At 41.2% G+C, this 21404-nt stretch overlaps 2 protein-coding genes and 1 non-coding gene across 4 annotated transcripts in view; all 3 read right to left on the bottom strand.

The window, feature by feature from the left end:
• Positions 1 to 333: 333 nt before the first annotated feature.
• LOC145432831 (threonylcarbamoyl-AMP synthase-like) lies at positions 334 to 3177 on the bottom strand. The gene has a single exon (XM_080309636.1). It carries the CDS (start codon positions 2656 to 2658, stop codon positions 1906 to 1908), a length of 753 nt encoding a protein of 250 aa, XP_080165762.1. The 5' UTR covers positions 2659 to 3177; the 3' UTR covers positions 334 to 1905.
• Positions 3178 to 5407: 2230 nt separating this feature from the next.
• The window catches only part of LOC145432702 (heat shock cognate 71 kDa protein), a 205649-nt gene continuing 189652 nt past the window's right edge, over positions 5408 to 21404 (bottom strand). Inside the window, exons 1-14 of one of the 2 annotated variants that reach the window (XM_080309543.1) lie at positions 17101 to 17246; positions 16832 to 16902; positions 15234 to 15363; positions 14353 to 14459; positions 12008 to 12259; positions 11380 to 11503; positions 10776 to 10929; positions 9622 to 9769; positions 8731 to 8901; positions 8078 to 8239; positions 7522 to 7752; positions 6476 to 6676; positions 6057 to 6189; positions 5408 to 5630 (exon numbers count right to left, since the gene is read on the bottom strand). In XM_080309543.1, coding sequence (XP_080165669.1) covers positions 5539 to 5630; positions 6057 to 6189; positions 6476 to 6676; positions 7522 to 7752; positions 8078 to 8239; positions 8731 to 8901; positions 9622 to 9769; positions 10776 to 10929; positions 11380 to 11503; positions 12008 to 12259; positions 14353 to 14459; positions 15234 to 15363; positions 16832 to 16897 — 1971 coding nt within the window. In that variant the 5' untranslated portion in view covers positions 16898 to 16902; positions 17101 to 17246 and the 3' untranslated portion in view covers positions 5408 to 5538. Of the gene's footprint in view, positions 5631 to 6056; positions 6190 to 6475; positions 6677 to 7521; positions 7753 to 8077; positions 8240 to 8730; positions 8902 to 9621; positions 9770 to 10775; positions 10930 to 11379; positions 11504 to 12007; positions 12260 to 14352; positions 14460 to 15233; positions 15364 to 16831; positions 16903 to 17100; positions 17247 to 21404 lie in introns of those variants that run through there. The other variant, XM_080309538.1, reaches the window with a different exon arrangement.
• Positions 12774 to 12840, bottom strand: LOC145434725 (small nucleolar RNA SNORD31). The gene has a single exon (XR_013913548.1). It is a non-coding gene; the product is annotated as a small nucleolar RNA SNORD31 (small nucleolar RNA).

Below are 21404 nucleotides of genomic sequence, written 5' to 3'. Positions count from 1 at the left end.
CGTCTCCAGCACGGCAAAGATGCTACAGCATTCACCCTAATTGAAGTCAAATTTCTTTTCAATTCTCTACTAGTTGCTTACGATTACCCGTGACGAATGACGGTTTTATTTCAATATCAATATATTATTCAATGGTACGTGAAGTTCAGTACCTACAGGACTCTCTTCATCAGTGTTTCTCTAGCTCTTTAGAACACAGACCAAATCTTGAGATCCGTCTCGTGACCCAAAGCCTCACACATTGACACGTTTGCATTTCTAATGTTAGCATGCCATGTTTTTACGGGTACGTGTGAAACATAAAAGGTGCAGACATCCAATCAAAGCAAGCTACACAATTGTACGAAACATGATTTATTGCACAAAAAAGTCATTGATGCAATAATGGGTAAGAAATGCACAAAACAGTGAAGCGCGAAAACTCTATCCTTAATAAAAAAAAAATTCCAAATTAGATTAAAATTAGAATGATAGCTACACACTTTTTTCCAAATTAGATTAGAATTACTGAATTGGTGGCAACTTGGTCATCGAATCAATTTCCGTAATATCAACTCATAGTTGATTCTTATGAGCACAAGAATAGCAAATGTCTGTAGAACAAACTTGACTCGTATCGCATGATACAGTTCTCCTGCAGCATTTACAGGAAAGCCAGAAATTACATTAGAATTAAAATAAGAGCATGGAAACACTTCAAAATTAGATCACCAGCATTTCGCTCTAATTTAGTCTGATTCGACAACTAGAATCATCTGGTTGTCCAAGTCTGGTCAGAGGTGGTCAAGTAGCCGCCGTTAGTACTCAAGTAGAAGTGAATTTCTACTGAAGTACAAGTTTCATTTCCTTAACCAAGTAGAAATGTAAATATCCCACACCTACTTTTGCCTAGAGAAGTGATATATGTGAAGTGAATGCAGTAGTCTAAAACTTAACCACTTGTGGAAGTAGGCAAAATCTACTTGAAGTAGAAGCACTTCATTAGCTAACCGGACTTGAATTCGAAAAGTTTTTTCTGGATCTGGATTGAATCCAAAATCACATTGCTCGCCCAATTACCTGATTTCAACAGGATTCAAAATTTTGGTTTGTTCACTTTAATGTTTCGCTTGAAATTGGACTCGACTGGTTCCGCTTGATTGCATTGCCGTGAGGTATCATAGGAAAGATATTATAACATTGGGGCGATTCAAAAATTACTCTTTTATTAACATTTATCTGGCTATTCGACAAAATTGTTAGGTTGGATGAGAAATGTAGCACACCAAATTTGGCTCTATTCCAACCTGTAGAAGCGAAGCTATTTAGAGTTCGAAAATTGTTAATTTGATGTAAAAAATAATATTTCAAAATTTACCGGCAACCACATGAAATTGTTGGGATGCCTACAAATACAATGCACACCAAATTTGACTCAATTCCACTCAGTAGATAGTTGATGTTCAAAATTGTTGATTTCAAATAAAGGTATTTATAGCTGGTAGTTCTATAATAAATAATTAAAGAATTTGCCATCGTAAATACTATTATTCTCAACTCCAAAGTTTTGTGCTCTAATAACTTCCCTTCTACTGGTTGGAATTAGTCAACTTTATCAAAAATCGTCTTTTAGACAACATAATTATTTCATGGGGTTCAAAGTGAAATTTGAAAAAAGTCATTTTTAAATTTAATACTTTCTACTCCTATAGCTTCGCGCTTGTACAGGTTGGAATTGAACCAAATTTGGTGTGCAGCGTCCAGCATTTATTTAGGAAGTAAAATTTTAACAAAAAAGTTATTTTCGAAAAACCTTAATGCACAGCCTTGTACATGATTGTTTTGGATCCTAATTTCATTTTATCAAACACGATTCAGATCCCGAAAACCACGACCCTTACATCTGTACAACAGAGTGAAAATGATTCACCCGAGCAAAGTCAACCCCCATTTATCCCGCAAAGTCACGATTGTCGCGTCACATGCGCAGCCCTCTCGGATAATCTCAAACGAATCCGAATTTATCTTGAAAACGGTTGAACCTTTTCTTGAACTCTCCGACTGAACGCCAGTTCCGATCAAACCTCCGTCTACGATCAGATCTAATCTGCTGTGCAGTCCACTGAAATCGTTGATACATAATGAACTCATTTGTGACGAAAAATTAGCAGATGTCAGAGCCAAGGGTTCTTCAAGTCTATTAGCTAACTCTCGGATAAATTCATGATCAGGTATGCGAACACCCACAAGTTCAGTTCCTGAGTTTAAATTAGGGTTCAATACGTCGGTACGCTTTGTGACCATTGTAACTGGTCCAGGGAAGACATCATCCAGCAGAGCTTCAGATTTTGCAGAAAATGGGGCTTGACCCCACTTGTAAACATCTTTCACTTCACCCACACAAATAGCAATGGGTTTTGAAAGGTCGCGGCCTTTTATTTTGTAGATTCGTTCTACTGCTTTTGTGGACTGTGCCAGACACGCAACCCCATATACAGTGTCTGTAGGCAATGCTACAACCCCTTCGTTTTTCAACACGTCTACTGTTCTTTCGACGGCATCTTTGTAGTCTTTATTCAGCTTTATGACGGGACAGCTAGGGTCCATTGCTCTTTTCATGGCTTTGATTTGAGTCCGAAGTTTAGTGGATAAGACTTTCTGGCTGATTGTCCTTAGCATTTATTGGGGAGTAATAAGGAAACTGCAAAATTCAGGAAAAAAGCATCCATAATAGTCACTTCTTTTGACTGGAAATATCGTCGCTGTGGAATTTGCTTATTGTATGTACGGTATGTTATGTTAGTCCTATATGGAATCGGTGTCCTGCGCTGTGTGCTCACTGCTCACACTATGTTTTATTTTTTCAATTATTTTTCATTAAATGACTTCAACTTGGAAAATCACCGCTGCTCACATGTTATATTAGGCAAAATGTACCGAGATTCCAGTATCGATGTTAGTTATGTCTATAATTTACACATTTCAAGAAAAGTACCTTCATGTAAAGTTTTCACTTTCATTCGGCCATATCCTGACCATGGTTTACTCTGAAACAACGTGATAAACATAAAAACGGCCATAATGTGGCAGAAAAACATTTAAATTTCACAAAAACTTGATTTTCTACAAGTTTGAAAAAATTGATTTCCAAATAATGAAATAGAGAAATAGACATAGGCTATACTTTGATTACACTGCGACGATATAGACTTTCCCCTAACACCCGTATTCTAGGAGTCTCCGTCTCGTCCCCCCCCCCCCTACTTCACCCCCCCCCCCCCCCCCCTACTTCACCCCCACTCTATCCTCCTCGATTAAAGTGCTGGCAGAATAACATATCTACTGTAGTAAGTGCCGGCAGCGGCAGTCTGTAATTTCTTCCTGCACTTGCAAAATGCTCTACGCATGACTGGTCTTGCCAACCGGTGATTCCGGAGTCAGTACGGCTCTGGGGCATGGCAGTTACAGTATAGATAACTAAGGTAAACCGTAGATGCGACTATAGATTACTAAATTTCAAATCCGCTCATCTCTGCTAAGGAGGCGAAAATGACGAAGGGGCGATAGGGGGGCGAAAACTGACAAGGGGGCGAAGATAGCGAAGGGGGGCGATGACGCGTTAAAACGGCTATCATTGGAGTCAATTCGAAGAAATGACCTTTTTTTTTAGTCAACCTTCTAAAATTTTGTTGCAAAAGTGAAAAATTCGACATCGAGCCGCGAAAAGTTGACCTTTTTTTAGTCAACCCGCCGGTGATTACAGTTTGTATGCCCATTTTTCGGTTCACAAAATTTGGGGGGCGATGATCGCTGTTGAGCTTGAAAAGGGGGCGATGGGTCGGAAAAGGTTGGGAACCACTGCATTAGGCTATTCCAATGATATATCTAGATTAGGGCAAGTTTTTGTTGCAGTTAAATCCGTGGAAAGTTGCATTTATTTTTCGCGAAAGTTGCATCAAAAGTCCACATTTTGGTCGGTTGACTAAATAAAAAAAGCTCAACTTCCCAGAAATAGTTTTCCATCCACATTTACCATTGGTTGGCTAAAAACAAGGTCAACTTTTCGGCTCAGCGCCCGAAATACCCGTTAGAGCGTTACTTCGGTGCTGATTTACGGTAATCCAGTCAAATTTATCCGTGCATTTCACCAAAACTCTCAAAAAAAGTGACCGATCTATTTAAATATACTACCAAATATTTCCAGTAAATTGGTTGCATGAAAAATCGAATAATCCTCATGAAAATCGAAAAAAAAATGGAACAGAAGTCACGATATGATTCCTTCAAACAGCATCCTACATAACTGAGTATTTAGGAAGCTGTAAAAAAGTTGAAAAACTTAACCTACTAATCGACGGCGCGATACCTGGCAGTGTTGGGATGACTCGAGTCACCTTTTTCGTATGACTTGACTTGGCCTATCAGAAAGGTGGATTGACTCGTGACTCGGAGCAAAATTCACGAGTCAATTTCAAGTCATCAAGTAATCGGTTTTGATCAAAATCACTGCATCTTGCATATGTTCGTATTGTTCGCCAAACGCTGATGAACCCGTGAGAGCGACTAATCATTTAATGATCGTGCGTTTCACTGAGCCTCCATTGTTCTCTCACAAATGAATTGACCGCAAACAGCTTACGTTGTAATAAACTAGTATAGTAAAGTAAATTTTGTTCTGTTTGTACCTTAACCAAACCTATTGTTTTATTGAAACTGGATTCGAATATAGTCCTCAACCATTGGCGCTGGCTCGAATTGTATCATACCGATTTGCAAATGCGTTATGTATTGCATCTTGCCAATTCGTATCTATTCTCTATCTTGGCAGGTAACTAACTATAAACTGAGGTTTAGCAGTTTTACTCATGTGATCGATGCAGCGCCTTCTTGCGTGTATATTTAACTCTATATGCGTTCATCGGTTCAAAATCAATGAAAACTCAATCCGTATATCAGAGCTAGCAAAATGCAATGACGTTATCATGCCTCATACTTCGAAAAGGCAACATGACTTGAATTGACTCGAGTCACCTGCAAAATGGAGCGACTTGACTCGAGTCACATCTGAAAACCGATTGACTTGACTCGAGTCAAAATGTGCAATTACTCGTGACTCGAAGGTAGTGACTTGATCCCAACACCGATACCTGGAATGTTGACGATGAAGGCCGGAAGGGGTCTTTCAGCCGTCTAGGACTAGAAATGTATTGTACTGATCAAGATCTTCAAATGACCAGTCCGATGATGTCCGATATTATAAACCCGTGATTTGTATAGGGTCTCCGTTTCCGAATTACTATGGTAGTGCACTAGCACAGGGGTATTAGAAGTTCGCCATGGCCCACTGCAAGGAGAGCGCTACTAAAAATGTGAAACCACGGCCCTAACGCTTTCTACTGACAAGTCTTTCCTCACAAAACCAGACGTATTATTTTGCGCGTTTTATTCAGACGTCTCCAGTAGCTGGAGAGGGAGATTCTTCGACCAATTGGGGTACAAAAAGTATACAAATTCAATCAACAACAGCCCACACAGAGATGGAAACAATTGACCAAACGTTTAGTCAACTTCTTCAATCGTGGGGCCACCAGCGGAGCTGTTGTCTTGTTGGGGCTGTTGACCGGCCCCGGGGAATCCACCAGGCATACCCCCTAAAATGAAGAAAAAGGAAATGTAATTTTAAAGCAGATAAATTGGCTGAATCATAATAGAAGATGAGTGGAAAAGTAACAAGCTTTACACAAGTTTCCAGTGTTTACAAACTCAATCAATTAGATAGAAAAACCTTTTTCAACAGCATTCAAAACAAATACAGGAAAATTAAAAGCGCACTTCATGTCAAATCCGCAGATGATAGAATTGTTCTTTTGATAACTGTCAATCAATTGAGTTAAGAATTACTCCAGTCAAGTGTGCCACAGACATTGAATGTCTTTCAAGGATTTCGAACAACTAGCTCTTATTCTTTTAACCTGATTCTGGATGATATCAGGATTCGATACCTGGAATCTGTCTACCTAGATTCGGTCGTTCTAATTTAGTTCAAACGAGCAGAAAATTGTCCTGGGTTCATTTACCTGGCATTCCACCAGGCATACCGCCTGGCATGCCACCCGCACCTCCAGCAGCCTGATACAGTTTCGTCATGATTGGGTTGCAGACGCTTTCCAGCTCCTTTTGTTGGTGTTCGAATTCGTCTTTCTCTGCAGTCTGAAAACAAATTCAAACTGCCAGGAATCCGGATTACAACTCTGAGGAACAGACTCAATACATATCTACCAATAGAGCCCGGCCAATAAGGTGTGAGCCATTTATCACGGGAAAGAGTTTAGATCAAGACGCACTTTTTTTCCCTCAAATGGCCAACAGAAAATCGGTCAGGCTCTATCATGTACGCTCAGAATTGCAGATATGTCGACATCTTGTTCAGAGTTGGATTGTTTTGATCATCAACGCGTTGTGGTTAAGCAAGCAAACAAAAAACAAACAAACAAACCTGGTTGTTGTCGAGCCAGGTGATGGTCTCGTTGCACTTGTCGAGAATGACCTTCTTGTCTTCATCGGAGATCTTGTCCTTCAACTTCTCGTCTTCCACGGACTGTTTCACGTTGTACGAGTAAGACTCGAGCGCGTTCTTGGCCCCGATTCTCTCTTTTTGCTTCTCGTCGTCCTCCTTGTATTTCTCGGCATCGTTAACCTGCCAACCACACAAATTCAAGTTTTTCGACACTAAACAAAACTAACATCGTGTGCACATCCTCTGTTCAGGGACTCTAGTCTGTCAACATGAGTGATTCGGAGATTAGAAATTTTCATCAACACAGATTTTCATGAGGGCTGGGCAAAATACAAGAACAGAACAGGTTGCAAATTTTTTTTTATCATTTTTTAAATGTAACTTTCTTCTGTGGCAATGCGGCTACTGTTTGGAACAAAATTTGGTATGTAGGCTCAAATTAGGTACCCTAACAATTCTATCAAGTTGCCAGTACAACTCGAGAAAAAACTTCCATTTCAGAACACCCCCTAATGAGGTAGTTGCGAATGCACTTTGTCATAACCAATGTTATCGGTAAGATTACTTTATGTGGGACTTATGTAGAATTCATCTACCTGCATTACTTTCTAGAGATGTGATTTTACAACTCTGCTCGAGTTTTCCAGGCACAAACAGAGCCTCGATAAATCAATGCTTTAACCATAGTGGAAATTGTCAGCATTACTTGACAATCGAGATTGCGAACCTGTGTCTGAACGAGTATAGGATTATCAGAATTAGAACATATTTTCGACAAAATGTACCCGTTTTACGGCACAAGTCACATTCACTTAACAAGCATAGCTTTTAGAGTTATGTTGTTTTGGATGCTTCGATACAATCTAGGTTTCAATGATTTCAGTTGTGGGAGAGAAGTTTGAGAATTAACCTGATAAATCAATTTGATAGCACATTCTAAATTGGAATAAAGACTATTCAGATCGAGAGTGCTCGAATCATTTTGCCCAGCCCAGATTACCACTTGAACAAGATAGTCCACCCACCATCTTCTCAATCTCCTCCTTGGACAAGCGTCCCTTGTCGTTTGTGATTGTAATCTTGTTCTCGCGTCCCGTGCTCTTGTCCTGGGCAGACACGTTCAGGATGCCGTTGGCGTCAATGTCGAAGCAGACCTCGATCTGTGGGACGCCGCGGGGAGCGGGCGGGATGCCAGACAGCTCAAATTTTCCCAGGATGTTGTTGTCCTTGGTCATGGCACGCTCGCCTTCGTACACCTGACAAGAAATAATTGCTAGTTGCCATGATAGTTGCACCTGAGGGGCACTAAGCAACAATCCAGTTCAGGAAACTTGTCAAGTTATTTTCAATTTTCGTAGTTATCGTTCCGAGTTTTGAAAAGCAAGTAGTACCTGCTGGATGCATCTGTGCAATTTTGTCAAGTACGCAATACCTACTCGAGTAGTCAAAAATGGCACTGTCATGTCCATCGATAACACAACTACTCGAGTGCAAGAGCAAAATGGGAGTATCAGAAGTGCATTTTCAGTCTCATAGTTTGCAAGACATACCAGGACGAGCGAAATGGTCTTTTGACAGTACCTGAATGAGTACGCCGGGTTGGTTGTCCGAATAGGTGGTGAAGACCTGCTGTTGCTTGGTAGGGATGGTCGTGTTCCTCTTGATGAGCGCCGTCATCACCCCACCCGCAGTCTCGATACCAAGAGACAGGGGGGCCACGTCCAACAGAAGAAGATCTTGAACCTGAAACAGGATTACAGACGGATAAGTTGTTTTCAAAATCTCGCTTCAAGATTCTGCACTGTACAGTTCACATGTAGAATTAGATACGTATAGAATCATTCCACAAATAAGATATAACGACACTCCGTTCTCATGTTTGTCGCATGGCTTTTCTCCCTGGTAATGGTCCGCTAGTGACTACAGGAAGTTGAAGGAATATGCGAAAATCAAAAACCGCACCGAAAAATTCGGGGTTTCAGATCGATGTCAGACGCCGCGGCTCAGAATATACGCCACAAGAGGACGCTCCAGCACCACACGGGCAAGAGCTGAGGGAGTTCAACCCCCCAGATAACCCTGCGTCGAAAAATAACGAGGTACACAACTGAATATGCGAAATGAAATAAATAATTTTGTCTGACCCTGACACGGGCAATCGTGCAATACTAGCAGCAGGTGTAGTCATATTTCATTTCCCCCAGACAAGATTATCCGAAACACCGAATTCATACCTCTTCAGATTTGTCTCCAGAGAGAATGGCAGCCTGGACCGCAGCACCGTAGGCCACGGCCTCGTCTGGGTTGATGGATTTGTTGAGCTCTTTACTGTTGAAGAAATCTTTCAGGAGCTTCTGAATTTTTGGGATACGGGTGGAGCCGCCAACCAGGACAATGTCGTGGATCTGCAAGAAATATCAATCGATAATGCAAGATCGAAAACTGAATACTGCTGTATAAATCAATCTTCGAAATGAAATAACTTTCTTAACTTTTATAAGGTAAACAACAGTAACGGGCCATCAAGTCTTCAAAGAGTCTGTAAAAAAAGTGGCACCCGCCATGCTTCCATTTTACATGCGTGTAGACTTCACTAGATTATAGTTGCCATTGTTACAATGGGATGATTTGCAATCGCTTATTTCGACTATTCTGTCATATTCTAACGGATGACCGTACTATGTTTGCACAAGTGATCTCGACTATATCACTCCACTCCAGTAGTGCAATGTAGTTCACCATTTCGACCCATATAAAATACTATTCGGTTTCTTCACTTCATGCTACATTGCAGACGTGGGCAATGCCAAACAGAAACCTTGGATTTAATCTGGGTTCATCAGTAAAACCGAATTCAGTCGCAAGCATCAGACTGGGGCGGAAAAATCATTACACGAACCCATAAATTATTTTCAAGTGGAGTCAAATTGCACCGTCATATGAATGCTACTTTAGTAGAATAATTACTGAGTAGTTCAAGTTCTTGTTGAAGCGTAGCCTACGGCTTTTGAACATTATGACCTTCACGATAGTCACAATGAACGCTCTGTTCAAAGTAAACTATGTTCTGTATCATAATCCATATATTAAAATTAAGTTTTTCATCGAAGTCCTGGCGACCTCACCTTCCCCTTGTCCATCTTGGCGTCCCGGAGAGATTTCTCGACGGGGTCCAACGTGCCACGGAACAGGTCGGAACACATTTCCTCGAAACGCGCCCGAGTGATCGAGGTGTAAAAGTCGATGCCTTCATACAGGGAATCGATCTCGATGCTGTAACAGAAAACCACCTGTTAAAATTTTGAATGAGGACTGCGCGAGGCAAAAAGACCTCGATATATGATCGAATAATGTATATTAGGGCTGTTCAAAAATAACCCGTTTTTCCGTTATCTTACTGGCTACGTCATTATAACGTTAGATTGCCTGGAAAATGTACAGTTTCGTACAGATTTTGCATAAGAATTCAAAAAAGAATATTCAAATTTTTCTGCTTACCCTATGAAATTGTTGCGCTGTGTTCAAAAACTATGCAAAACAAATTTGACTCAATTCCAAGCAGTGGAAGCGGAGTTATTTCAGTTTCTTTGATAATTCTGGGATTATCCTTGATCGGTGGATAACCCAACGATTTAATCACGTAGCCAGAAAGAAACAGGAATCGGTGAACTACCATATTTGGTGATAATATTGTTAATATACAAAACCCTTTTTAAATCTTCATCACATACTTTCAAACACGATCGTGAATATATCCTTTTTTGAATGCATACGGTAATTCTCATAGAATTCAATGTCTTTCTCCGACCCGCCTCAAACCCAGCGATCAGTAAGTTGAGGACTATATCGCAGAAAATCTATCTGGCGCACATTTGACTCATGCACTTCTTACGATGCAACAAAGCGTTGGTGCGAACCGCCCCCACCCCCCCAGATTCAAGGGGACCGGGCAGCATGGGTGTTAAGGAGATGACGACAGAACGTCGAAACCTCAGCAACAAGCTCGAAGCCCAGCCTCCTTCGACGAAACTGAGGTTTCATGGGTTAGCTCGCAAGAAGTGGATCTAAGGAGTGCGCAATTGCAACTCAAATATATCAATCATAAACTAAATTATTACACATTATATTACAGTAGAAATATTATATCCACGTTCTCAGCAACTAGGTACTTTCCATATCATTTGTTGTCAACAGAATAGTCGTAATTTTAAGATTCAATCTTGTATGAACCCATGTAATATCACACGCGGCAACTCAACATATCAAAAGACGAGCTAACCTGGCTTGCGAGGAAGACGATAGAGTTCTCTTTGCGCGTTCGCAAGCGGTTCGCAGACGACGCAGAGCCCTCTTGTTCGATTCTAGGCTCTTCTTGTGTTTTCTCTGGAACTCTTTGGAGAAGTGATTCACCAGACGATTGTCAAAGTCCTCACCTACGAGCCACAAACGACATCGCATTAGAGATTTTATTCACGATTAGAAATTTTCTGATTTACAATTGTCAGTCAATATCATGTGGAATTTTGATGTTTGTCACATGGCTTTTCTCCCTGGTTATGGCCCGCTAGTGACTACAGGAAGTTGAAGGAATATGCGAAAATCCAAAACCGCACCGAAAATTCGGGGTTCCGGATCAATGTCAGACGCCGAGGCTCAGAATATACGCCACAAGAGGACGCTCCAGCACCACACGGGCAAGAGCCGAGGGAGTTCAACCCCCCAGATAACCCTGCGTCGAACAACTGAATATGCAATACACAATATACAACTGAATATGCGACGTAAACCAAATTCAACATGAACGCGATACAAAAAAATACAGATTCAGATTTGAAATCGCGATTTTCCTTAGGACATGAGCAGCGAATCAAGCCATGTATTACCTCCCAAATGCGTGTCTCCAGCGGTAGACTTGACTTCAAAGATTCCGTCCTCGATGACGAGGACGCTGACATCAAAAGTACCGCCGCCCAGATCAAAGATCAGAACATTTCTTTCTGCACCAACCTAGAAGAAAAAGCTCTATATGATAGTTTGCAAGCTATGCCTCACGGAAACCTTGAATTTGATCTGGGTTTATCAGCAAAACCGAATCAGTCATAAAGCATCAGACTGTGGCGGCAAGAATCATCACACAAACCAACTAAATCATTATCTAATGAAGTCAAGATTGCTCCGCCGTGAGTGCTACTCGACTAAGTTCTTATCAAAGCATAGTTTTAGTCTGAGTTTAAATTCTGGTTTTCAAGAACTTTCAGTTAGTTAGAACTTTTAGTTTCGAAACTATAAGCATACTAGAAACAAGTGGTTCTGGTTTCCAGTTTTGTAGGGAGGGGTTCTAGTTTCTAGTTTCAAAATTTTCAAGTCAGGACTTTCATTTTGGCTTCGGTCCTGCAGTCTGAAGGAGTTACTAGTTCTAGTTGTGCTTTGAAAGCCCACTATTACACAAACATGTCTGCCTGCCATCTTAACTCGTGCATATTTTCCACTAGCACGACTATATTCTACTACCTTTTTGTCAAGACCATAAGCGATAGCCGCGGCCGTCGGTTCGTTGATGATACGCAGCACGTTCAATCCTGCGATGGTTCCCGCGTCTTTGGTGGCCTGACGTTGGGAATCGTTGAAGTAAGCCGGTACCGTGATGACCGCGTTGTCGATTTTTTTTCCGAGATAAGACTCGGCGGTTTCCTTCATCTTGGTGAGCACCATGGAGCTGATTTCCTCCGGGAAGAAGGTCTTCTTGTCTCCTTTGTACTCGACCTGCAGAGGCGAGCGCAACAAATGAGAAAAGATCAAAATCGTACGTCGCAGTGACCAGGGGCAGTCAGTAAAATAGTCTTTCATCACTCAAGCAAAATAACACCGTCAGTGAATACTGAAGTATGAGGCAGCAATTTACAAGTAAAAATATCAATGTTCTAAATAACTTTGAACTGAAAATTACCATGCAAATAGAAGATTTTATCAAGTTCTTTGGAAAGTATAAGTACTTGTTCCTGACCACCCTATGCAGAGTTGTGTTTTAACTCCTTTTGGAAGTAAGCTCGGCTGTAAATACTTTACTTGAAGAATTCCTCGGTTTTTTTCATCATATACTTTCTGACTTCTACATCACCCAGTAATTGGTAATTGAAGATTACCTAAATTGCAAACTACTACTTCTAACTAGGAAATCACGACTTTCGAATAAACAACTAAGAGAAATCACTTCTGCTTTCTCTACTTCATGCCACATCAGAATGTCGACATGCAAGCCAAGCTTGAATTTGATGTGGGTTCATCAGCAAAACCGGATCAGTCACAAAGCATCAGACTGGGGCGGCAAGAATCATCACACAAACCCAAGTTGATTATTCTTGACTCGACAACTATGTACACCACCAAAAAAAACCAATCAAATTTGGTGTTCATGTCTCAGCAAAAAAGTCTCAAGACCAATCAGTCTACTAAGTACTTCCCGTCTCGAAAGCAAGACCTAAATAAAACGAAAATAGTAGCAGTGCTTTGGGAGGTTCTGAGCGAAGGGGAAGCATGAGAGAGAGAGTCCTGAATGCGCAGTGCTGTGATATTACTTTGCTAAGGAGTTTACAAGACATTCACTAGATTACGCTATCAAGGTGCATGCAGCTCATAAAACTGCAAAATTCGCAAAAAAAGGAATCCGAAACTGTCCTAATAAGCACAATATTGTCCTATAAAAATGCATTTTATTGGTCTGATTTTCAAGACCGAATGACCGTGACAATTCGATATGGTCTTGAAAAGCTAATTCAGTCTTAAGGGGACTAGCAACCCAAGAAATCAAAATTTTTGATTTTTTTTTTCCTGGTAGGAAATATTAACATTGTATCTCTGCTGTCACCTTATGAACATTTTTCACCCAAACAACAACTAAAAACTTCAAAAATTTTGATTTTATTTTCCTTCAATAATTTTTTTTTTCTAGTTCCAACCAAAAGATCGCATGTTTCGTCCGATGACTCTATAAAATATATGGTTTGACAGTTGTAAAATATATCTACCTATATTATCTCCGGGTATAAATTTGTTAGATTGTTGTCAGTTGGCATTCTAGCATTCTGACACTCATTCTTATCATTACATCGTTAACACTTGTTCAACTTTTTACGTTTCACGTGTTTGATCGTCGTTTTCTCAATTGTAAAATTTTGTTCAGCTGCATCACGGCAAACCAAAAATTGGTTTGAAATATTTGTCGTAGATGCGTCACTCAAGGTTTTTTGAAAAGCTGAGATTCAGACGTGTGCTATGCTAAAAGTTTTCAGTCATAGGTCTACAATGTCAAGAGGTACAGAACGTCGCAGTAAACTTTCTGCAAATTTGTAACAAAAATTGGGATTTTTTTGAATTTCGAAATGGAATTTGTCCTAGGTGGGTTGCATGTAATCCTTCAAATTTTAGCATAGCACAGCACTGTCCTAGTACTTCCTAAAGAAGGCGTTAGATCTGAAAAAGGGCTTCACAATATCCGAGATTTTGCATTCCCCGTCTCGGTTCATTTTCTGTCCGGGAAATACAAAAAAATTCACAATCTCCAGGGTAGAACAAAAATTTTTTGTTTGTCGTTTATAGCATAGCGACATCTAGCAACTGCTGATGGGGGTAACCATCCGAAATTTAGGTTTTTGGGTTGCTAGTCCCCTTAATTGTAAGACCACGCTTTACCAGCAAGACTGCAATCGAGAGCAAATTTGTTCAGGTGAAGTATACCAACAACTACTTCCGACCACCTCAACTCTCAAGTAAGTGCTTCTACTTGATTAATATTTCTAACATAACTACTTGTACTAAAATACAAACAGTGACTATTGTGAACGTTTTTAACAGCTCACCGATACTTTTGGCTTTCCACCGTCGCTGACAACATCGAACGGCCAATGCTTCATGTCACTTTTCACAGTGGCGTCGTCAAATTTGCGGCCAATCAGTCGTTTCGCATCTGAACGGAACCACATTCCATTTTCACGTATGTCCTTACCTCATCCAACAGAAAACGAGTTATCGAAACAGGATGTGTCCTATACAAGTAGCGTTAGTGGCTAGAAAAACCACCCGCGTGCCGACAGGACTTTGATATCAGCTGCGTTTAATCCACCGACACGTAATAGTCATGAAGATGGGAAGGAGTACAACAGCTTTAGCGCACCAGAATGAGCGTATGTCTGTTTTGTAAATGTCGTATGTAGAATATACGATTTGCAAAAATAATTTTTTCCTCGACATTTCGCAGATGTGAAATTTCATGTTGCCTTAACTTTATAAACAATGCAACGTCAATCCTGATCATTTATTACATACACTGTTATTAGTAGGGCAACTTGTAGGGAACTTGTATATAAATGCTATTTTTTTTGTGAAATTTTTTTTGTGAAAAATGAATGTAACTTTTGTGAAAAATTGATTCAACTTTCCACAGATTAGACGACTGCAAGAAAATCTTGTCCTAGTTATCAGTTCATTACAAATCCAAAATAAGAACAAAGATCTTTCAAACCAAAATTTCAACCGGTTCTCTACCATCACCGCAGCACAGATTGATTTTTCAGGTTTTTTCTCAGGCTACGGCATGTAGTGACGACATATTTAAAAATGCAGTATTTTTTCATCACTGGTACTTAGACAAAATTCTACATCTACTGAAAATTTGAAGAACTTGTGTAGCTTGTAGACAATTATGAGGAACAATGGAATTAGCCACAAATGAGATACCCACCAAATACCGTGTTGCTGGGATTCATGGCGACCTGGTTCTTGGCAGCGTCACCGATCAGCCGTTCCGTGTCGGTGAAAGCAACGTAGGATGGAGTGGTTCGGTTGCCCTGGTCGTTGGCAATGATTTCAACCTACAAACAAGATCCATATCATAACTGTCAACGCATTGACGCAGTTCAGTCAACATGCCCCTACTCTTGAACAGTACAAAATCTATAGTTAGTTGATGGTCAACCACATAGATCTTGGTGCGGTGCGAACCCTAATATTGGGATAAAATAATCAAAACCCACTTCCAGCCCAATGTTCAGCACCCACAGCTTTAATTACCCGCAAAACCAACTCAAAATTTCTTCCAAGGAATGAGTCTTTGAAAATGCTGATAGGGAGTAAGTTCAGTGTTGTCTTATTTTTTTCCGTATTTTGTAAGGTTTTCTCGCTCGAGTTTTCAAAGAGAAGTCTCTTAAGCACTAATTTACAGGTAAAAAAATCCAGCAGTTCGTGCAACTCGCATGTTGCAACCCAATCAGTGCCACAGACACAAAGTCAACCCTGGGACATTGGTTTTGGGGTAACTTCATTCTAGCATGCTGTCTGGCCGCTCATATCACATTGAACATATGCGCGGAATCCTGCAATACATGCAATGAAACTTATACAAGCTCCCTACATTTTATGAGATAGAAATGACGTGGCCACGAGTTACACGAATCATATAGCAATATGGTGCTCTTTGCGCATGTGACCTACACTGCAATAAAGTGCTAGGATGTCTATACCTCATTCTGAGTCACAATAATTTATGACACTGTAGATTGACATTCTTGAACAATCTATAAGACGATTACACTACAAAAAAAATTTGCCATTTTGTTTCAAGTTCAAGACAAAGAAGATTTGGTCTCATTGTCAGTAAATTACGTCTCACTGATGAAATGAGGTCTTTGCCAAAATTACTATCTAAAAATTTAGACTGATCAAAACTTTTAAAGACCATATTGAATTGTCAAGAATATTCAGTCTTAAAATTGAGACTGATGCAGCTTGACAAGACCATACTGAATTGTCAAGATTATTTGGCCTTGAAACTGAGACTAAATGAACACTTCTCTAAAGACATATTGCACTTATTGGTACAGTTTTTGACGCATCAGTTTTTGTTTCTATTTATAGGACGGATGTTCTTATGAAGAAACATCATGGTCCGTGGTCTTATAAATCAGAACAGGTAATTGGCATGAGCCAGGAGCACAATACGTAATTAGCGTTTTTTGACAAATTCGGTTCATGCAAAGTCCATGTACGGCTGCTCGAAAGCAGCGAGTCAAGTAGTTGGTTATTTGTCGGGTATATACATTTTCAAGAATTCGGAGGCTGTGATTTCAAGTCATTTTTAGCACTGCTACACTTTTCAGCATTCTGAGTCACAGCGGGTTATCAAGCACGTTGCAAACTTGTACCACACAGTTCATAGGATGCTCATACTTTTGAAAACACAGAGGAGCGCGTCAATACGGTCACTTATTGCACGAACGCCTAACCCACAGTAATCGGACGCATACATTTGTAATAAACGACCCATATATTAGAGAGACTCACTTTTCCATGCTGGAAGACTCCAACGCAGGAGTACGTCGTTCCAAGATCAATTCCAATCGCCGACATGATTTCTAGAAAGTTGACGTCGTGTGAGACGGATTGTGACCGCGCGTCTAGTTTGAAATCGCTGCTAACGGAGCGTTATCAAAGCTGTCCGAGGTTTTGCTGTCGCGAGATTCGATTCAATCCACGTGCGGCCACGAAACGGCGACAGTGTGTGCAGACTCGCCGCTTGACAGCCGCTTAGAAGTCGTAGGAAAGCAACTGACCTGAGTCCGAATGTTGAGTTTTCGCCGAATGTTGAGCGCGCCCGATCCGAGGAACCTTCGTCAGGAAACTGACAAGCACGAGGCGGCAGGTCTGGAAGTCTGCGGCGGAGAGAAAGAAGAGAAAAGGAAGCCTTCTTTACCGTTAGTGGGATGGGAGAAGAGAGAAAAGTCGGCCGAGCGAGATTACGCAACGAGCACGTGTTGTAGCCTTCCAGAACCTTCTTTGATGACGTAAGGCGTCACGCGTGAGCGCTTTCCTGTTGTGAAGACTCCGTCTGTCATAGGTCGTCGTCACGGTCCAGCAAGCATGATGCCGAAGCGTTGAGCGAGAAAAGTTGAACCACTAAACGGCCCCCAATGTAGACGATAAGTAAGTAGCGGTAATAAGTGAACAGCCTGAGGGGCGAAGCCCCCAAGAAGTTTGGTTCGTCAACATATGGGAGGCGTTTTGGAGGGGGCCTGGCGAAGTGCTATTATGGCCCTGCTCATAACTCATATTGAAACCAACACGTCATTTCCAGTGGTCTTTGAAGAACTAAGACGATAGTAGCCTCGGAATTACGGTATCGGAACAGGAGATTTAGGCCTTCGAACTGGAGACTCCGAGCCTCTGACTCGACACAAACGGCTTACTGTTTTCATGAAAGTAGTGGGTTATTATGTCTCATTAAAATGAATTGCGCGTACTTTTTGATCGCCAATTTCCCATTATTTAAAACACTGCCGTCACACTTACTAAGGTTATTTTTAACAAAATGTTTCGCAACACTTTAGCTGCCAAGGCCTATCATGGAAATTGCCAGTAAACGCCAGCGAACAATGAATTTTCGACTAGTTGGATATTTGGCTGGAATCGGGCGTGCTGATAAGTGCGAACCCTGCGCAACTTATGAAAAAAAAATTTTTTTTCAACATCAAGGAATTATAAAAATATTTCCATTTTTTTGCTGCTCATTTTATGAAAAGCCACCTAGTGGTCAAACCAAAAAAAGGTTGACCTATTGTATACGGATGTGATTTAAAAAAAATACTTCCGGCAACGAAAATGGTGGTTTATGACAACAAGCCTATTCACTAGCCTCGGATACAGCCGTAATCCGGGGATAGAACCAATTCCAGACATTTCTGTACTCATTTCAAAAATATCCTAAATATAGGATCGCTGGCACTTTATGGGATTGAGTAAAATCCTATATTTAGGATTGTTGGCAGTCAAAGTAGTAATATATCCCGCAGCGCACAGCGTGTGAAAATCGAAGAAGGAGGCACTGTATATCACTTTTGATAGTGAGTGATAGTGCTGCCCATCCAATAAGTCGCTGCTGAAGAGATTCGGCGTCCTAAACATAGAAGATATGCGGAAACTAGAGATCGCCAAGTTTATGTATCAGTTTCACTGCGGTCGTTGCCCCGAATATTTCAATGACTTTCTTTACTTCCGAATCAAAAGCGCACAAGTACAACACACGCGCGTCCAGTGGTCCACGTCGTCCAAATATCATATAATCGACCAAAAGATCATCGCTCCATAACATAAGTGACTGGGGCATGGAAAGATCACGGAAGATGCTGCGCAAGCATCTGGGGAGTGATATTGTCCCGTAGTTAGTCCCTCGCCTGTAGATGGAAACGCTGCTGCTGGTGTAGGTTTAGGCCTAGCTGTCGGAATACGGTTTGTGTGTGCTGTGTGTAGGCCTGTGTCTGGTATTGTTAGGTCGTCTTTGTACGTTATCAGTTTGTAAGTATCGCTGTGTATCTTGTGTAATATCAGTCTAGTGTGAAACGCTGTTTTGAGTACTGTGTCGTGGAATATAATTTTATTATAACCGTATGGACTGGTGTGCTGTGTGTTACGCGTTTCGTGTAGCGAGCGCGCAGCAGGCGGCGAACGCAGAGAGACGAGGTCCGGAGCCCAGGAACACACCGGCTTCCCTGTTAGGTACGTGACGCCGTATCAGGGTCGCTACAATAAAATAAGTTTTGAAACTGCACGAAATGAATAACTAAATATACTTGTATTTGAGAGCTACAAAATTAAATCGTCGGAATATTTCGTCATCGTATCGTAAAGCATGATACTGTCTCGTGTTGTGGTTCACAACCTCACATGAACGTTATATAATATGATTGCTATGTTTGGAATACATTCGTGTTAAAATTAATAACTGGGTACAGTACTAAATTAAAGTGAGCGGATGTAAAGCGCGAAATATTCCCGGAATATTCACGGAAGAATACGCATAATTATAGAAAATAGAAATTGGCATTTCGGCGTCGGCCATTACACGCCACAATGCACGAAGACATATGAAGTTCCGGTGAATATGGGACTCCGAGAAGTGTGTCAAAACGATCGCAAGCGAGAAAAATTTAGCCGAAGAGGATTGCCCTTATGTTGAGTGTAAACTTCGATGCATATAAGTCTAATTGTCCACAGATGCTCAAATCGGTCGCGCCGAATTATCATGTCGTCGCAATCTGCACCCACAGGAAAAATAACATCCATCAGAGAAAATTATTTCCCCGTGACAAAACACCAATTTTGGATCGTGTGCTGACATTAATTTAATACGTTTATGCGTTTCAATATCTTTTGACTATATAGCACACAAGAGGTAACAAAATAACATTTAACTATTTAATTGTACCAACGGGCACGCCCGAATATATTCAATCATTATAATTACGTGGCCTTCATTTTCCAATACAAGAGCTCATTCAGCGCTACTGGTAAATCTGATTACGTGGGCTGAGAGTGAAAAAAGTTTATAGGGACATATATAAGCAATTACAACCTATTTCATTCATGCATTTTAGAAAATTTTGGCTCCTATGGCGACCAGACGACATAAATTTTGCTGACCATCAAAATCACGCGACGGGGTTCTTGGGGGGCGAAGCCCTCATGAGTTTGGTTGTTCACGCTATGGGTGCCCAAGACAATCGTTTTAGGGGGGCTGTCGAAGTGCTGTTACGGCCCTCCCTCTCTCCCATTGTCTACAGTCCTTACAATATGAGGTGGGGGGGGGCTGGAGCATGATAATTTTAGAAAGGGGGCGCTGGAGGAAAAAAGGTCTAGGCGATGTAAAGAGGAGGCATATGCACACTGAATGAAAAGTAAAGAAGATAGTATAGAAAAAAGCAAGCAACAAGAAATGGGGTGGCATGTCATGGAAGGCGAGATCGATAGGTCAGTCGTGGTCCGGTAATCTTGAGGATGGAATAATATTCATTTAGTAATAATTGCTTGTATTTCGACTTGAATGTTGTCATGCTCGTCGACTGTCGGATGGTCGGCGGGATACTATTCCACATATCGGGTCTGGCATATTTGATGGAGCGATGATAACACCATGTCAACCCATTTGTTTCATTTGAGTATCTCGTGGCCGGCCATGAAAATGCGTTGTCTCGTGGCCGGCCACAGTGAATTTCATGGCCGGCCATACGAATTCATCGTGGCCGGCCACGAGTTCATGGCCAGTTCGTGATTTTGGCACATCTAGTTGGATGAAAATCCGCCCTTTGCATCCAATTTGACAATACTCAAGTAGATGCTCTTCATTTGCAATTCCAACTTGCTGGCGGCAAGGTTTGTATAGACGACTTCCACTATTATCGCACTTACTTAAGATACATCATCATCATCATCATTGGTTTATTAGCAATTTTATCAGTTCAATACACCACAAAAATGCGATACAATGAAAAGACAGGAAGATGTCGAAGCGACAAGGAGTAGTCTATGAAATCTGACACCCACCTTGGCCTAGGCGATGTAAAGAGGAGGCATGCACACTGAATGAAAGTAAAGAAGATAGTACAGAAAAAGAATGCGACAAGAAATATAGGGCGGCATGTCATGGGAAGCGAGATCGATAGGTCAGTCGTGGTCCGGTAATCTTGAGGATGGACTGTATTTATTTAGTAGTAATTGCTTGTATTTCGACTTGAATGTGGACATGCTCGTCGACTGTCGGATGGCCGGCGGGATACTGTTCCACACGTCAGGTCCGGCATATTTGATAGAGCGATGATCTTTTCGGTCGATCATATGATATTTGGACGACGTGGACGCGCGTGTGTTGTACTTGTGCGCTTTTGATTCAGAGGTAAAGAAGTCATTGAAATATTCGGGGCAACGACCGCAGTGAAACTGATACATAAACTTGGCGATTTCTAGTTTCCGCATATCTTCTATGTTTAGGACGCCGAATGTCTTCAGCAGCGACTTATTGGATGGGCAACCAGGCCCCTTTGGGGCCCTATCTATGATTCGGAGTACTTTATGCTGTAGTTTCTGC

Source organism: Botryllus schlosseri, chromosome 2, assembly GCF_051294905.1.
Source record: "Botryllus schlosseri isolate E-star chromosome 2, Bs_hap1, whole genome shotgun sequence".
NCBI lineage: Eukaryota > Metazoa > Chordata > Ascidiacea > Stolidobranchia > Styelidae > Botryllus > Botryllus schlosseri.
The sequence above is the reverse complement of the archived record's forward strand: the minus strand, read 5'-3'. Positions and strand labels throughout refer to the sequence as shown.